The sequence below is a fragment of the Melanostigma gelatinosum genome (assembly GCF_949748355.1).
Source record: "Melanostigma gelatinosum genome assembly, chromosome: 22".
Classification (NCBI taxonomy): domain Eukaryota; kingdom Metazoa; phylum Chordata; class Actinopteri; order Perciformes; family Zoarcidae; genus Melanostigma; species Melanostigma gelatinosum.
In genome coordinates this window covers 942,237-957,160 of record NC_136655.1, presented here as the reverse complement: position 1 = coordinate 957,160, position 14,924 = coordinate 942,237, and the positions used below count along the sequence as shown (strand labels likewise).

Here is a 14,924-nt window from a genome sequence, read left to right as displayed (position 1 = left end):
TAGTAGATGTGAATATTCAGAAGATATATATATTTATATATATATATATATTATATATATACACTGTATATACAGAATGGACATGTGCAGCCAGTACATAAAATAAAATAGTGGAGAAGTATATGTAGTGAAGAACAAACATGTAAAAATATGAATATTTATAAACAATAGAATAAGTATTAAGTGTATTAGAAGTAAAACTGACAACAGTGCAGAATATAATATAATAACAGTAAGAGTCAATTTGGTAAAATAATTCAACTAAAATAGATGACAAGATCAAACGTGTATAAGAAGAAATAAATGGGCATTAATAAAAGTGTCATTATTTTAGAATATATATTTCCACTATTGTGTCTTTGTAATTGCTACTTTTGATAAAACCAATAAAAAGAAAATATCAAAGAGGCTGAAAAAAACTACAAAGACACTCAAATAAACTACACAGATGTTGAAAAAAACTAAATCAAACAAAAAATAATATACAAGAACAAAGATCAAATACAAGGGTACAAACATAAAGTGTATGACAAGATATAGGACCAGAGCCGAATAGAAACTAAAACAGAAAAGTAATATTGAGGATGATATTTAGAGAGAATTTGTCAATGTACTGTTTATAGTTTTATTGTTGCGCTTCAGCCACTACATTGTTCTTTGTAACATTTTACTTTTCGGAAATCTACAAAAATAATCACAACATGTCTGTTTTACATGACAACTTTCTCCCTCACTAATAATATCTGCAGCTCGATGCACCTCACATCTTTCATGATTTTGGGGGTTTATTGAACAAGGGTATTTCACATTGAAGAAACATTCCAAAGTGGGTATGTGACTTCAATGCAGACAGCTCACGGTGTTATTGATAGATATCTTTATTCATCCCCAGAGGGAACGTGGAGGTTAACAGGTACTGTGCAGGATTAAAGTGTCTGTAAGCACATAAAAGACAACAGCAACGTGTACAGCTGATCCAACCTCATCTGTGTATTTCAATGTCAGATATTTACATTACTGATTTAATTATGGAAAAAAACTATTTACATGAGAGATTGCACACTTCTGTCGTGTGAAATCTCTCTGACTTTTAGGTACTCATGACATTTCAATTTCAATAAGCTCTTACTTTTAAATACAATACGTGCACATTTACATTTTTACACACCAGTTATTATACAAATGTAAACGCTTTATATGTCAAAGTCTGTATTTACACATTTAGTGTTGCTCATTTTGTAACAATATTTTAGTAATTTTATTATTATATATATCTGTATTTTATTGTTGTTAGTACCACAATGCTCTAAAAATGTACAAAACACAATACAACTAAATGAGCGGGACCTTTGAATTTGAATTTTCTTTTATCCAATTGCTGAGCTGCAGTGTCACGCGCATATTATTGAACCAATCAGCGTTGCCGGCACGCCGGCTCCGTCTTTATAAACGAGACGCTGTCGCTTAGAAAACACAACTACTTTTCTTGAGTGAAGAGAGGAAGACTCAAGATGGCCAGAACCAAGCAGACCGCCCGTAAGTCCACCGGAGGAAAAGCTCCCAGGAAGCAGCTGGCGACCAAAGCTGCCCGTAAGAGCGCCCCGGCCACCGGCGGAGTGAAGAAGCCCCACCGTTACAGGCCCGGTACCGTGGCTCTGAGGGAGATCCGTCGCTACCAGAAGTCCACCGAGCTGCTGATCCGCAAGCTGCCCTTCCAGCGCCTGGTGCGGGAGATCGCTCAGGACTTCAAGACCGACCTGCGCTTCCAGAGCTCCGCCATCATGGCTCTGCAGGAGTCCAGCGAGGCTTACCTGGTCGGCCTGTTCGAGGACACCAACCTGTGCGCCATCCACGCCAAGAGGGTCACCATCATGCCCAAAGACATCCAGCTGGCCCGCCGCATCCGCGGAGAGAGGGCTTAAACTAACCCGACTCCAGTCACCCACCAACGGCTCTTTTAAGAGCCACACACCCGCCTGTAAGAGCTGCCGTCCTAGAAACACGTGCTGCAATGTATTGTATTCTATAGACACTACACTTAATATGTATAATACATGAACTCATCTAGTTACAAATATTGAGTGTGGTTTGATGTAAACTATACGCCATATTACTATAATGTGGCTTGGTTCCTGGGGGACTGGTTAGAGTGGAACACCGTATTGTTGGTGTTGATTCAGGCTGTAGATTGATTACAGGTACAAACTATTCCATTCATATTAAGTTGTGCTGAAGTCGCAATCTACATGTAAGTGAACTTGATGACTTCATTAACTTAAATAAAACTATATGTGTGTATGTATATATATGTGTGTGTGTATGTATATATATATATATATATATATATATATTATATATATTATATATATATATTATATATAGTCCTCCACGCCCGTCTGAACGTTCTCTGTGCGTGTGCACGTCTCAGCAGCTTTGGGGCTCAGCGATCTCTCCTCCCTCCTCTCTCCTCGCTCCTCAGAACAGAAATAAGAGCTTTGGGACGGCCGTCAATATGGCGGCGCAGAACAACTTTCGGTTTGAGCGAGGAAACGAAAATTAAGAGACTTAAGAGTCTCTTATTTGTCATTTCCTCGATTCTGGGTGAACGTCTAAATGAACGTGTTTAATCTAATAACACACATAAATCACTTTGTAATGTCATCAGGTGGAGAAACAAGGAAACTCAAACCAGCCAACAATCTGAGTATGTTTCAGTTTATTTCATAACTCGTCTGCATATAGTCAACAATTTAACAAACAGGATTTGTTTTTTCTGTTAAAAACACAATGTATCATTGACGGGATGAGGTTTAAACATGTGATACACTTAAACCACTTCTACACAGAGAAACTTTTGGCTTATTCAGACCAATTTGGCAACGTTGTTTTGGGGAATGGCGTCAGAAAGAAGGTACTTGATGGACGGAGGCAGCTTCACGGATGATTCACACTCACAGGCAGCAAAGTCTACGGACTCCACAGAACAAAGGGAAACTACCTCCACTACTGTTGGCAGAACACAACATCCTCCGGGTGGATATGAATGTTCAATCAAAACCATGCATTTAGAAATGATAAAGATAATACACTTTGCAGGTATTCGCCTACAAACGGTTTACTTTTCAAGAGAAACATGTTTGATTTGATTGAAAGAAAAAGGACCAAGAGCTCCAGTTTGTGCCGCTGACGGGATCAGATTTTACATCATGAGTTCTATTATAGAAATACGTGGCTCTAAATCTACTTAGTTACTGCAAAGAAGTTTTATTTAGTGTTGCTTCTGTTGGTCCCTGTGGACTAAAGTGGTTGTGTTTCTGAGCACCAGTCTCTTTAGAAAACCTCTCATTCTACTGCAGCAGGTCTGACAGTCTGCCCCTCTCAGTCCTGGTTCTCCAGCGGGTCCAGCAACACGTCCTGGGTCTCCAACAGAGAGGAGAAGCTCTGCTCCTGGAGGAAGAGGAGCTGAGCTCTCCTTCTCCCTCCGGAGCTCCGGATCTGTGCACGGTGGACCGGTCTCTGCTGGAGGATCTGGGTCTGTCCACGGTGGACCGGTCTCTGCTGGAGGATCTGGGTCTGTCCACGGTGGACCGGTCTCTGCTGGAGGATCTGGGTCTGTCCACGGTGGACCGGTCTCTGCTGGAGGATCTGGGTCTGTCCACGGTGGACCGGTCTCTGCTGGAGGATCTGGGTCTGTCCACGGTGGACCGGTCTCTGCTGGAGGATCTGGGTCTGTTCACGGTGGACCGGTCTCTGCTGGAGGATCTGGGTCTGTTCACGGTGGACCGGTCTCTGCTGGAGTCTGAGCTGAAGGAGGTTCTGGTGAACCTGCATGAGTTCATCTGGTTTCACCAGAATCCGACCCGGTGGCTCCGGTGACGATCATCAAGAACAACTCTATAGAAACAGACCATCTTCTCTCTGATGGTCTCTGTACTGATGGAGGTCTGATAGAGGATCAGGACTACACTGAGACTGGTTCATATAGAGGATCAGGACTAACTGAGACTGGTTCAGATAGAGGATCAGGACTAACTGAGACTGGTTCAGATAGAGGATCAGGACTAACAGACTGGTTCAGATAGAGGATCAGGACTAACAGACTGGTTCAGATAGAGGATCAGGACTAACTGAGACTGGTTCCCGACCAGGTAAAAGTTCCTCACTGTGACTGCAAGTTTAAAAATGGTCTTTTTTTGGATGAAAACATGACTCTCAAATGTGAAAACGTTGATTCCCTTGAAAGGCACAAACTGAACCACCGATGCGTTTCGTAACTGAGTTCATGTTAAACGTGTGTTGGTGAGTGTGTTGGTGTGTTTGTGTGTGTGTGTTGGTGAGTGTGTGTGTGTGTTGGTGAGTGTGTGAGTGTGTTGGTGTGTGAGTGTGTTGGTGAGTGTTTTGGTGTGTTTGAGTTTGTGAGTGTGTTGGTGAGTGAGTGTGTTTGTGTGTTGGTGAGTGTGTTGGTGTGTTGGTGAGTGTGTTGGTGTTGGTGTGGGAGTGTGTTGGTGTGGGAGTGTGTTGGTGTGTTGGTGAGTGTGTTGGTGTGTTTGTGAGTTTGTGAGTGTGTTTGTGAGTGTGTTGGTGAGTGTGTTGGTGAGTGTGTTGGTGAGTTTGTGAGTGTGTTGGTGTTTGTGAGTGTGTTGGTGTGTTGGTGAGTGTGTTGGTGAGTGTGTTGGTGTGTTTGTGTTGGTGAGTGTGTTTGTTTGTTGGTGTGTTTGTTGGTGTGTTTGTGTTGGTGAGTGTGTTGGTGAGTGTGTTTGTGTGTTGGTGAGTGTGTTGGTGTGTTGGTGAGTGTGTTGGTGAGTGTGTTGGTGAGTGTGTTTGTGAGTGTGTTGGTGTGTTTGTGTGTTTGTGAGTGTGTTGGTGAGTGTGTTTGTGAGTGTGTTTGTGTGTTGGTGAGTGTGTTGGTGTGTTTGTGTGTTTGTGAGTGTGTTGGTGAGTGTGTTGGTGTGTTTGTGTTGGTGAGTGTGTTTGTTTGTTGGTGTGTTTGTTGGTGTGTTTGTGTTGGTGAGTGTGTTGGTGAGTGTGTTTGTGTGTTGGTGAGTGTGTTGGTGTGTTGGTGAGTGTGTTGGTGAGTGTGTTGGTGAGTGTGTTTGTGTGTTGGTGAGTGTGTTGGTGTGTTTGTGTTGGTGAGTGTGTTGGTGAGTGTGTTTGTGTGTTGGTGAGTGTGTTGGTGAGTGTGTAGGTGTGTTGATGTGTTTGTTGGTGTGTTTGTGAGCTATGTGGACAGCCAATGGAGGATGTTTGTAGGACTTCAGGGATAAGGCTGGACGTCTCCGATCTACACAGTACAGGGATAGCAGCTTCAAAGATACACAAAAACATTTCATCACTGCAGAAAACAGGATTGAAACGATACAACAGGAAATACTGTGAACGCCCAAATAGTGGCCCCCGTCTGTAGTTGAAAGAGGAAATTATTTGTAATAAATCCTCCTGTTTTTTAGAGTATATTTGATTATATGTCAGTCAGAACCATTGCTCTTTTGTTCTGTGTTACCTTGTTATTTAGTCCTTTGCCCTTTCACATTAAAAGCCTTCCAGTTATCAAGGGACGATCATCGCTTCACCTCCACTGGAAGACTTTTATTGTGAAATGTTTTAATTTTATTCCTGGCAGCGATAAAAGCACAGAAAAAACATGTTTTTTGTTTCTTTCATTTAACTTTTGCATCAGTCTTCCTTCTTACACGTAATCTTGTTTCCAAAAAGCTACTAAATACGTAACTTCCGCTAACAAGGCGCAAATCAAATGGTAAATTATTAAAGGGGGAAATGCTTTGATCTCGTCAATAATATTGGGCAGATGGTAGAGATGTGAAATGTTTGACTCAAGAACATCCAGGACCTCTTATGTCCCCCCATGGGACTTTATTTTGGAAGAAATTGTGTACAGTAGTCAATGGTGACATTTTCTTTTGATCCCGTTTGAGTTATGTCACAAATTATACAGATGATGTTTTTCAATTTAAAAGATAATATTGTATGTCAAGTTAGTTTCAGTTTGTCGTGAGATCATTTACTTTTGTGTGAAACAACATGGCCGTTAGCTTGGCTTGCTAGCTAGCTAGCTAAATTAGCTCTGTTTTAAATGTAACGTATCTTAACTAACATGTTTTACCCACAGACTATATTAGAAGTGGACGTACTCGTTGGTTTGTGAACGTTTTGAAGCCTTGAGATTGATGGTTTCGCTATCGCCAAGTTGTTTTTTGAAGTGACCATATCTGGAGTGACGGAGAACTTACAGAAACAGCATTGGTCGAGGTCTACGCTCTTTGAGCGCCCTTCTAGTTTAATATGAGTTTATACTTTTCTAAACAAAGTCAGCCTTTTGAAAGGCACAATTTCAAGAGAACCAATAAACTGGTCTGCTTATGGTCGCTGAAATTATGTTATACAATAATTCTTGATCTTCGGAAAGAAGATATGTTGAAGACAAGAGATGTGGTTGAAAGCTCTGCAGCCAATTGTTGGACCTTTGTGGTTTGATTTGGGGATAACCATTAACCTCCTGAGATTGTACTTTGTAAAGAGCGTCGTCTCATGAAGCCGTTATGATTCGGATGTTTACAGCTCAGAAACAGCAGGAACTCCCTTTAGACAAGAAGGCATCGGATGATATTCATGGCCCAACAATCGGTAGCAAATACCTCATTTAAATAGCATCTAGAGGACATTTTTTAAATGGCTCTGGTTGTTAATGGTTCGCTGTTTTGGCCAACATCTAACCAACACATTTAAAATTCATTACCAGCTGGCTAGAATTGTTTCTTTCAATTCCTATTACTGGAGCCATTATTGGGCTTTTTAAATTTGAGCATTCACAGTATTTCCTCTCATTCTGGCGAACACACACTCCTTCATTGTTCACACCGTCACACGTAGTCATGCCACTTATAGTTGCTTGATTGATATGTAGGAGGAAGTACAAAATAACAGCAAGAAGAACAGGCCACACAAAGGTAGAGAAATACTAAATACTTCAGATTCAAGCCCCTGAACGAAACAGTAGAAACCGAAGAAACATCGCTCGTAAAAGTCCAACAGCTGAGACGAGAGGAGCCCGTGGTGTCGGCCCGGACGGAGAGACCCTGAATGCATCTTGCTGTTGGGGACACTGGTGTTTCTTAATATCTGAGATAGACTATGGCTTTGGCTCCGGTCAGAGCAGGAGGAAGGGAAGTCCAGGGGAAACTAAACGTAGACGAATTCAGCAACGACCAAACGTCCTCTCTCCCTTAAAATGTGTTGTTTTGTTCTCCCCTCCGCTCATCTGTCTTTCAATCGTTTTAGAAAAATAGAAATCAGGAAAACATCGTTACAAAAATAAAACCAAAAAGTTCGTCCAAAGTCTACATCCACATGACAACTTCACATAAATATGGACTGATATTGCACAGCGAGGGATTTTCTTCTGATATGAAGTAAATCACGAACACAAGTTGTAGAAAAACAAAAAAAGAACACGTTAGGACATTAAAATGATCAATATTTGCATTTCCTGGCTAGGTTTTTTTTTTTTTTTTAACTCCAGAGATAAAAGCGTGAGCTCGATCCCGGCCCTCCTACATCAGCAGATATAGATCCTCTGAGTCAAAAGAAAGAAAAGAAAAGAAAAGAAAAAGCAAAAGCTTCAGAAGTATCACTGGTGAATTTTGGTTGAAGGCACAGAGTTCCAAAAAAAGGTGGCGGATGCTGCTCGTTGGAGGGCAGCAGCAGTGTTGTGTTGTTTTGCGTGTCCCGGTGGACGGGGGTTCGATTCTCCTGATGATCAGAGGGCAGGGCGTCAACTCTCTGTGGAGACACAAACAAACAGGAGACAAGGCTTTCGTGTTTATTGACTCTGAAAAATGGTGAAAAGAAACAAGCAACCTTTCTCAGTCGGACTCCAAAAGTGTGTTGAAAGTCTCAAACCAAATGACCTCACGACGGTTCGTGTGATGTCTTTCACAAAAGTTAATCCACATTTTTCGTGCGTTTTACTACAAAAAGTCAAACAGTCTTTTCAAAATAAACTTCCATCTTCACAGGAAACTTGGAGAGATTTAGGAAACATAAATACTCAGGTTTAGGAAAAGATGATTGTTTTGGTTAAAATAACTACGGAAGTGGCGTTAAGTACGCAAGTTACGTGATAAATAAATCTTCGTAAACTTCTTGTTTCACATGAGGAATGAACTGCTGTCTCATGGGTGAAAGACCGTTTTTTGTTTGAAGTTTAATTTGTTAGCAAACTGTTTCCTACTTTCACATCCAACACTTGCAGAGCAACGTGATGATCCGGTAATCGCACTTTTAGCTCCGCTTTTGGTCTCCACCACCTCGTTTAGCTGCTAAATGCTCCACGATGTTCACCAGCTAGTCTCTGACCGAGTCCGTCTGCAGTTCGATACTCTGCAATACTGAACAGTGCTTTTTACAGCTTCTTCTTGATGCTTTGTCATTGTACGAATATTGATTACAGCTAATTTCTGATCAATCACAAGTCGGACAGAAATGTGTGTTCGCAGGTGATCAATTCTGAGGAAGAAAATTAAATTAAAAAGGCAGAAAACGGCCTTGCAGTTGCAGACTTATGACAAATTTGTTAAAAAACAGTGAACATTGATCCGTGAATGCTCCAATACCAAAGATGTTGTCTCGACTGGAAGCTGTGAGGTTGATTGAATTCCATCAGACAGCTTTAAAGAAGCAGTTTGATGTTTTGGCGAAGAAAGGTTCCTCTCTGTGGGTGTTTTCCTGTCGGGTTGGTGAACTATACGAGCTCTCGCCCCCCAAACCTTTCAACGTCTTCCTCGAAGTTAATCCTGCCCACAAGCGGCAGATGGTGCCGGGAGCATCCACGGCTGTTCCCTCAACAGCTCCTGTAGTTATGAATGATTGCATGGTTTTAGGCATTAAGTTGGATCAGTGTAATCCCAGCGCAGCATATGCAGCCAGCCGGCCAAATCCAGCAGGCGGAGGAACTTCCTCCTTCACTTTTCGGCGGATTGCCGTACGAGGGCCACGAGGCGTCAACACGGCCGACAGTAGAGACCGCGGACCGCGGAGCCGGGAGCGGCGCTGACGTCATGATTGCACACAAAAACAAAGCAAGTGTGTAAAGTACAAATAAATATGAAAGAAGAGCTACATCTCAATTTGCTCACGCAAAATTCACACCAAAGGTAATCACAATAGAGAGTACTGAAACCAGACATGACTCAGCATTCTTACACTTCCTGTTCCCTCGCGTGGAAGTCAATGTGGTTTTTAACATTCTCCCTCTGAGATATTATGGAGTAGAAGTATGAAAGTAGTAGAAAATGGAAATACTCAAGTACCTGGAAACTGTACATAAGTAGAGTACTTGAGTAAATGTACTTTCATTCATAACATAAACAACCCCCCCCCCCCCCCCCCCCTTCCTGTGACCTCGCTGTGAATGTGTTCATTGATTATCCGGCGATCACTCGACGGATTTATAATGTTTATCTCAGCGGATCAAATCTCACACTGAGTAAAGTCCTCGAGAGAATAAAGCGCTGAATAATAATAACAAACTGTTCAGATATTTCCTTATAAATATGCTTTATGCAGGTCCTCAATGGCATAAATTCAAATGTACAACTATTACGTTTAAAACATTAAACCTTAAACTCACCTGTCCCTCGTTAGTCTCCTCCCCTCCTGCTCACCTGTTCTCTGTTGTTGATGATTGAAGATTTGATTTTCCTGCGGTCTATTTCTTGTCATTAACTAAACAATTCTGCTCTATTTTAAGCTTTGTGAGAGGTATTTTTCTCTTGATATTTGTTTCCAAATCAATAAAAGAAACACTTAATTCTTAAGTTCATTTGAAAATTTAAAAAATTAAAAATACTTGATTTTCACTGGACAAGAAGGACGAGTAACTTGTAATAAATACAATAATAATCCAAAGTTGGTGATATATTTCTTCACTGTTATTAAAAGGTATGGCAAACATTTAATATCTCCAGATACTCCTCAGTCCCACACGTGTCCACTAGGTGGTGCTGCAGTATTGCACTAGTATTTCTCTCTTTATGTTGAGTTTATTTTGGGTTTTTAGAGGAGATGCTGCTCAGCTCTGTTTACTTCACATGTTGTAGTTTCCTCTTTAGATTGTTTGAATAATAAATACTGTTTTTATTTCCAGCAATGATTAATAATTAAAGATAACAGGATGACGTCTTCTTTGAACTCTTCTAACAGATGCAGATGGAGTGCCGCTGTCTCTTGATGTCGTTTATTATTATGACATTTATTCTCTCTCTCTGTTTCTCTCCTTCTCGCTCCAGCAGTCTTCTCCCCTCTGGACTGTTTTAAGCATGAACGTGTCGCGTGTTTGACGATGCAAAGCAGATCAACATGCAGAGATCTGTGTGTGTGTGTGTGTGTGTGTGTGTGTGTGTGTGTGTGTGTGTGTGTGTGTGTGTTAGATTGGATGATTCACTGCTCGGGTTGTGAACCTGGAGGGTGTTTTTTTCACCCCACTGCTGTCAGCTTAGAATGAAGCGCAGGTTTTATGTTTAAAGCCATCATGCGTTTGGATTTATTCATGTTCGCCGTGTTCCATAATGAAGAACGGCCGAGTGCGATTATCTTTTCTGGCCTTGACTCTTTCAACTCACATATTTACTATCGTCACGAATAAGAAATAACAAGTAAAATAAAGTAGTGGTGGAGGTCATGTCCTTCAATCATCACATGTGGTTAATAAAGAAATACTCATAACAATAAGCGCTGGTAAATATGAGGACAGTCGAGAGTACGGAGTCCAAGTCATGACAAACTAGACCGAGAGATAAAATAACATGCATTGTTGTAATAATCACAATATTAAAAATAACAGTAACTGTATCATTATGAACAAATAATGAATACAAAATCTTTTGGTTTAAAAGGTAAATATAAAATAAATAGCTTTATTCGATCGACCCTCTACTTATTATATTTTATTATGAAATATATTTTTTGTATTCTTTTCAAAAGGTGCAATGTGTAATACTTGGCCACATTGTCCAAAACAAGGGTCAGCATTTCACCTTTACTGTGTCCATGAATAAAATATTAAATGTTAAAAAATATAATCCGACTACGAACAAACAGCTGAGCAACAATGTGCAAAAATACAACCAAACTCTGAAAAGCGAAATAACCCAAATAAGACTGCTTTCTTATGATATTGAATACAATCCCGCTATCAGCAGCTTTATTGCAACAGAAAGATCAGAGTTGAGTTGATGACGGCATTATGGATTAATAACTAGACACAGGACGGCTGACTCGGCATCGCTGCTGCAGCGCTGCAGGACTTCACTTCAGCCAAAGTGTTTCCTGCAACCGTTCCACAAACACCACGCAGCTCTAAGAAGATCTGCACACAGTCCAGACCTGAGCAGGAGAAGAGGAAACTAACCGTATCCAAATCTGTTTCCACACCCAACCCACGTAATCCAGGGACGGTCTGGCTGTATTCTGCACAGACGGGAATTATGGGAAATCTGCGACAGTGACAGGAAGAGGCCTGCAGCCGTTACGGTACCTTCTCCACATGTGTGCACAACAGCAGGGCTGCATGTCGGTGGAGCCGTGAAATCACTCAGCAGATATGAAAGCGTGACTGCAGGAGTTAGGAGGGCAGACACAGTGCATTTATGTCGTAAAGGTTTCTTTCAGCCTATAAACAGTGAATGAACCCTTTTCTGCAATCAGTACAAGTACAAGCTTGCATCGTGCAATAACAGCAACAAGACGAAGAGGCTAGAGACGTGCTAGCTGCTAGCCGTGAGGCGGCCGAGCGTGCTAACATGCTAACAATGCTAATGCCACATTTACATCATATCCGTAATTACGAGAAGCCGAGTCTGAATGTGATGGAGTTACATGAAATATATTGGTTGTAAAATAATTACAAAAGCCACAATCGACGGCACTGACGTCCAAATAAAAACCATCTGTCATTTATTTGTATCTGGTGTCACTGGTGTGACGACGCAACACGTCCAACGGCAGTTTGTGAAACAGTCACGTTTGAATCGGAGTGTTTTTACCAACAGGTGAACCTCTCACGAGGTTATCATATCTGCTTCTCCAAAACAACGTCAGAGATGAACGAACAGTCAAAACCCACGACTTCACACCTTCATCCTTTGGCCAGAGGGAAGTGTGATGAAGACGAGCTGCAGCGAGACGCTTTCAATGAGAGTCAGAGAGGAGACGCATGATGAAGTCAAGGCAGAGCTTCTGCAGCGTGTTACATCACAGCCGTGCCCTCGGTTACTGGGGTTAGGTAACGCTGAACACGTGAGCGCAGGAGAGGAAGCACACTGAGGACCACCGGCCGCTCCGCCGAGCTTCTGTCACCCGAGTGTTGCAGCACTTTATGAATCCCATCAACCATGTTTGTACACTGAGAGAAACAGAAGGTCACCTGATCTTCACCTTCTGTGACCACATCTGGACTGAGGAGGACTAATGTAGAGCCCTGTCAATCACAGTAGCCCCGCCCTAAAGCATCCCCTGCTTTATGGTCTATTAGAGCCCTGTCAATCACAGTAGCCCCGCCCTAAAGCATCCCCTGCTTTATGGTATATCAGAGACCTGTCAATCACAGTAGCCCCGCCCTAAAGCATCCCCTGCTTTATGGTCTATTAGAGCCCTGTCAATCACAGTAGCCCCGCCCTAAAGCATCCCCTGCTTTATGGTCTATTAGAGCCCTGTCAATCACAGTAGCCCCGCCCTAAAGCATTCCCTGCTTTATGGTCTATTAGAGACCTGTCAATCACAGTAGCCCCGCCCTAAAGCATCCCCTGCTTTATGGTCTGTGTGACTCTAAATGGACCATAATGTACTAAATGAACATCATGCTGTATTGAAGAAGACTTGAAACTAGAGATTGAGACATAAACTCATGTTTACAATGTTTACTGAGGTAATAAATCAAGAGAGAAGTAGAGTCATTTTCTATAGACTTCTATACAACCAGAGGAGTCGCCCATTTTTTATTTTGAATTGTCTGACAAACCAAATTTTTTGTATCTATGTAAAATGTTAATATGTTTCAATGAATACAAATTAAAACGAGAACAATTAAATTTCAACAAGAGTAAAAATATGAGTTATAAAATGGAAATGCTCCTCATATTACAGCACTTGAATAAAAGTATTGAGTTATGTTGCATCTGTACAAACACGACATCACATCAGCGCTGACACATCTGTGACCGGCACCAACAGCCGTTTGGCCCTGAAGCTCGAGTGGAAGTTAACGGTGGCCGACCGGATGAAATTCAATCAAGCGCGGCTCGCTGTCATTGGCCGGCTGGAGTCACGTGACACCCCCCCCCCCCCCCCCCCCCCTCGTGTGCCGTGACACCAACAGCAGCAGCAGCGCCGCTCTGATTACTACAAAACACACACACACACACACACACACACACACACTCAACATATTGTCTATTTATCTCTCGGGGGGTTCGGTGAATATTATCACTGAGCAATCAGATCTGTGAGTTCATGCACGGCTGATGTGGCACATGGAGTCGAGCGTGCCTCTGTAGTCTGTCACCCGCTGCAACATACAGAAATACAGAAGCACAAGATGAAGACAGAGGCACGCAGTGACGCAGTTGTGCCGCCTCGTCTGGATAATGAAACAGGATTTTCCTTCTTAAAGCCTGAACAACAGCTGGATGGAGGGTTCAGAGCCAGCGCTACGTCAGCGTATTACATCACAGTCTCTGTGCGTCAGAAGATATCGTGTTTGTAAAAAGAGCTCGTTCGAGACGAGCCCGTCCTGATCAGAACCGATCAGCCGGCGATCGCCTGCACAATGCATGCTGGGAGATTTGTGTGAGAGTGAAGACGCTTCATGTCCTCAAACTGAGCTCAACAGTAGTTTCACTGTGTTAAAGAATTGACCTTTTAAATCTGTGTTTATTGTTTCCAGCAAAATCTCGAGATGTTTAACTGAAGAAACGGAAAATTAAACAAGATACAAACTCCTTCATGTCTTCTGTGACAACACACACAGCAGGCTGTTCAGAGGCTTCTGTTCTCTAGGACCCGCCTTGGAAGGATGCGTCCTACTAAGGATGCTTCCTTAGTAGGACGCATCCTATTAAGGAAGCATCCTTTGAGTTTGAGGAACCCCCAAGTGTCCACAAGAGTTAACGATGTTGGGAATAACAAATAGAGGCTCTATACGTGTGTTATACATTAAACTATTTACATGTCTCCAGCCTCTCCTCTCCTTTCTCCTCTCCTCTCCTTTCTCCTCTCCTCTCCTCTCCTCTCCTCTCCTCTCCTCTCCTTTCTCCTCTCTCCTCTCCTTTCTCCTCTCTCCTCTCCCCTCTCTCCTCTCTCCTCTCCTCTCATCTCCTCTCCTCTCTCTCCTCTCTCTCCTCTCCGTGTTCACTTCCTGTAGTTCGGTCAGAGTGTCTCCTCCTTGTGGTCACATGACTGTTGGTCTCAGATGGATCAATCATGACTTCATAGTTTCACACTTTAAATCCTCTACAGCCCGAGCGTGCCCCAATTGGGGTTCTGGTACCGGTTCCGAGGTTCTTGTATATATATACATATATATATATATATATATATATATGTATATATATATATATATATATATATATATATATATATATGTATATACATATATGTATATATATACATATACATATATATATATATACATATATATATATATATATATATGTATATATATACATATATATACATATTTTGAATATTGTGAATTAGAGCCACGACCGCCATCTTTTCTCTAACCTCGGCTTCATTGTCATGATTTCCTCTTTTCAGATTTTGCCAATAATTAAAACATGTGAATGTAGGACGGAGTCATCGGCCGTCATTCAGCCCCTTGTTAAGCCCGGACGAGCTCAGCCACATCTTTG

General features: G+C 42.0%; 1 protein-coding gene across 1 annotated transcript; it reads left to right on the top strand.

The window, feature by feature from the left end:
• Positions 1 to 1,511: 1,511 nt before the first annotated feature.
• Positions 1,512 to 1,922, top strand: LOC306795815 (histone H3.2-like; the record flags this gene model as incomplete). Its single annotated transcript, XM_079294460.1, has 1 exon — positions 1,512 to 1,922. The coding sequence occupies one exon, from the start codon at positions 1,512 to 1,514 to the stop codon at positions 1,920 to 1,922; it is 411 nt and encodes a 136-aa protein (XP_079150586.1).
• Positions 1,923 to 14,924: the final 13,002 nt, after the last annotated feature.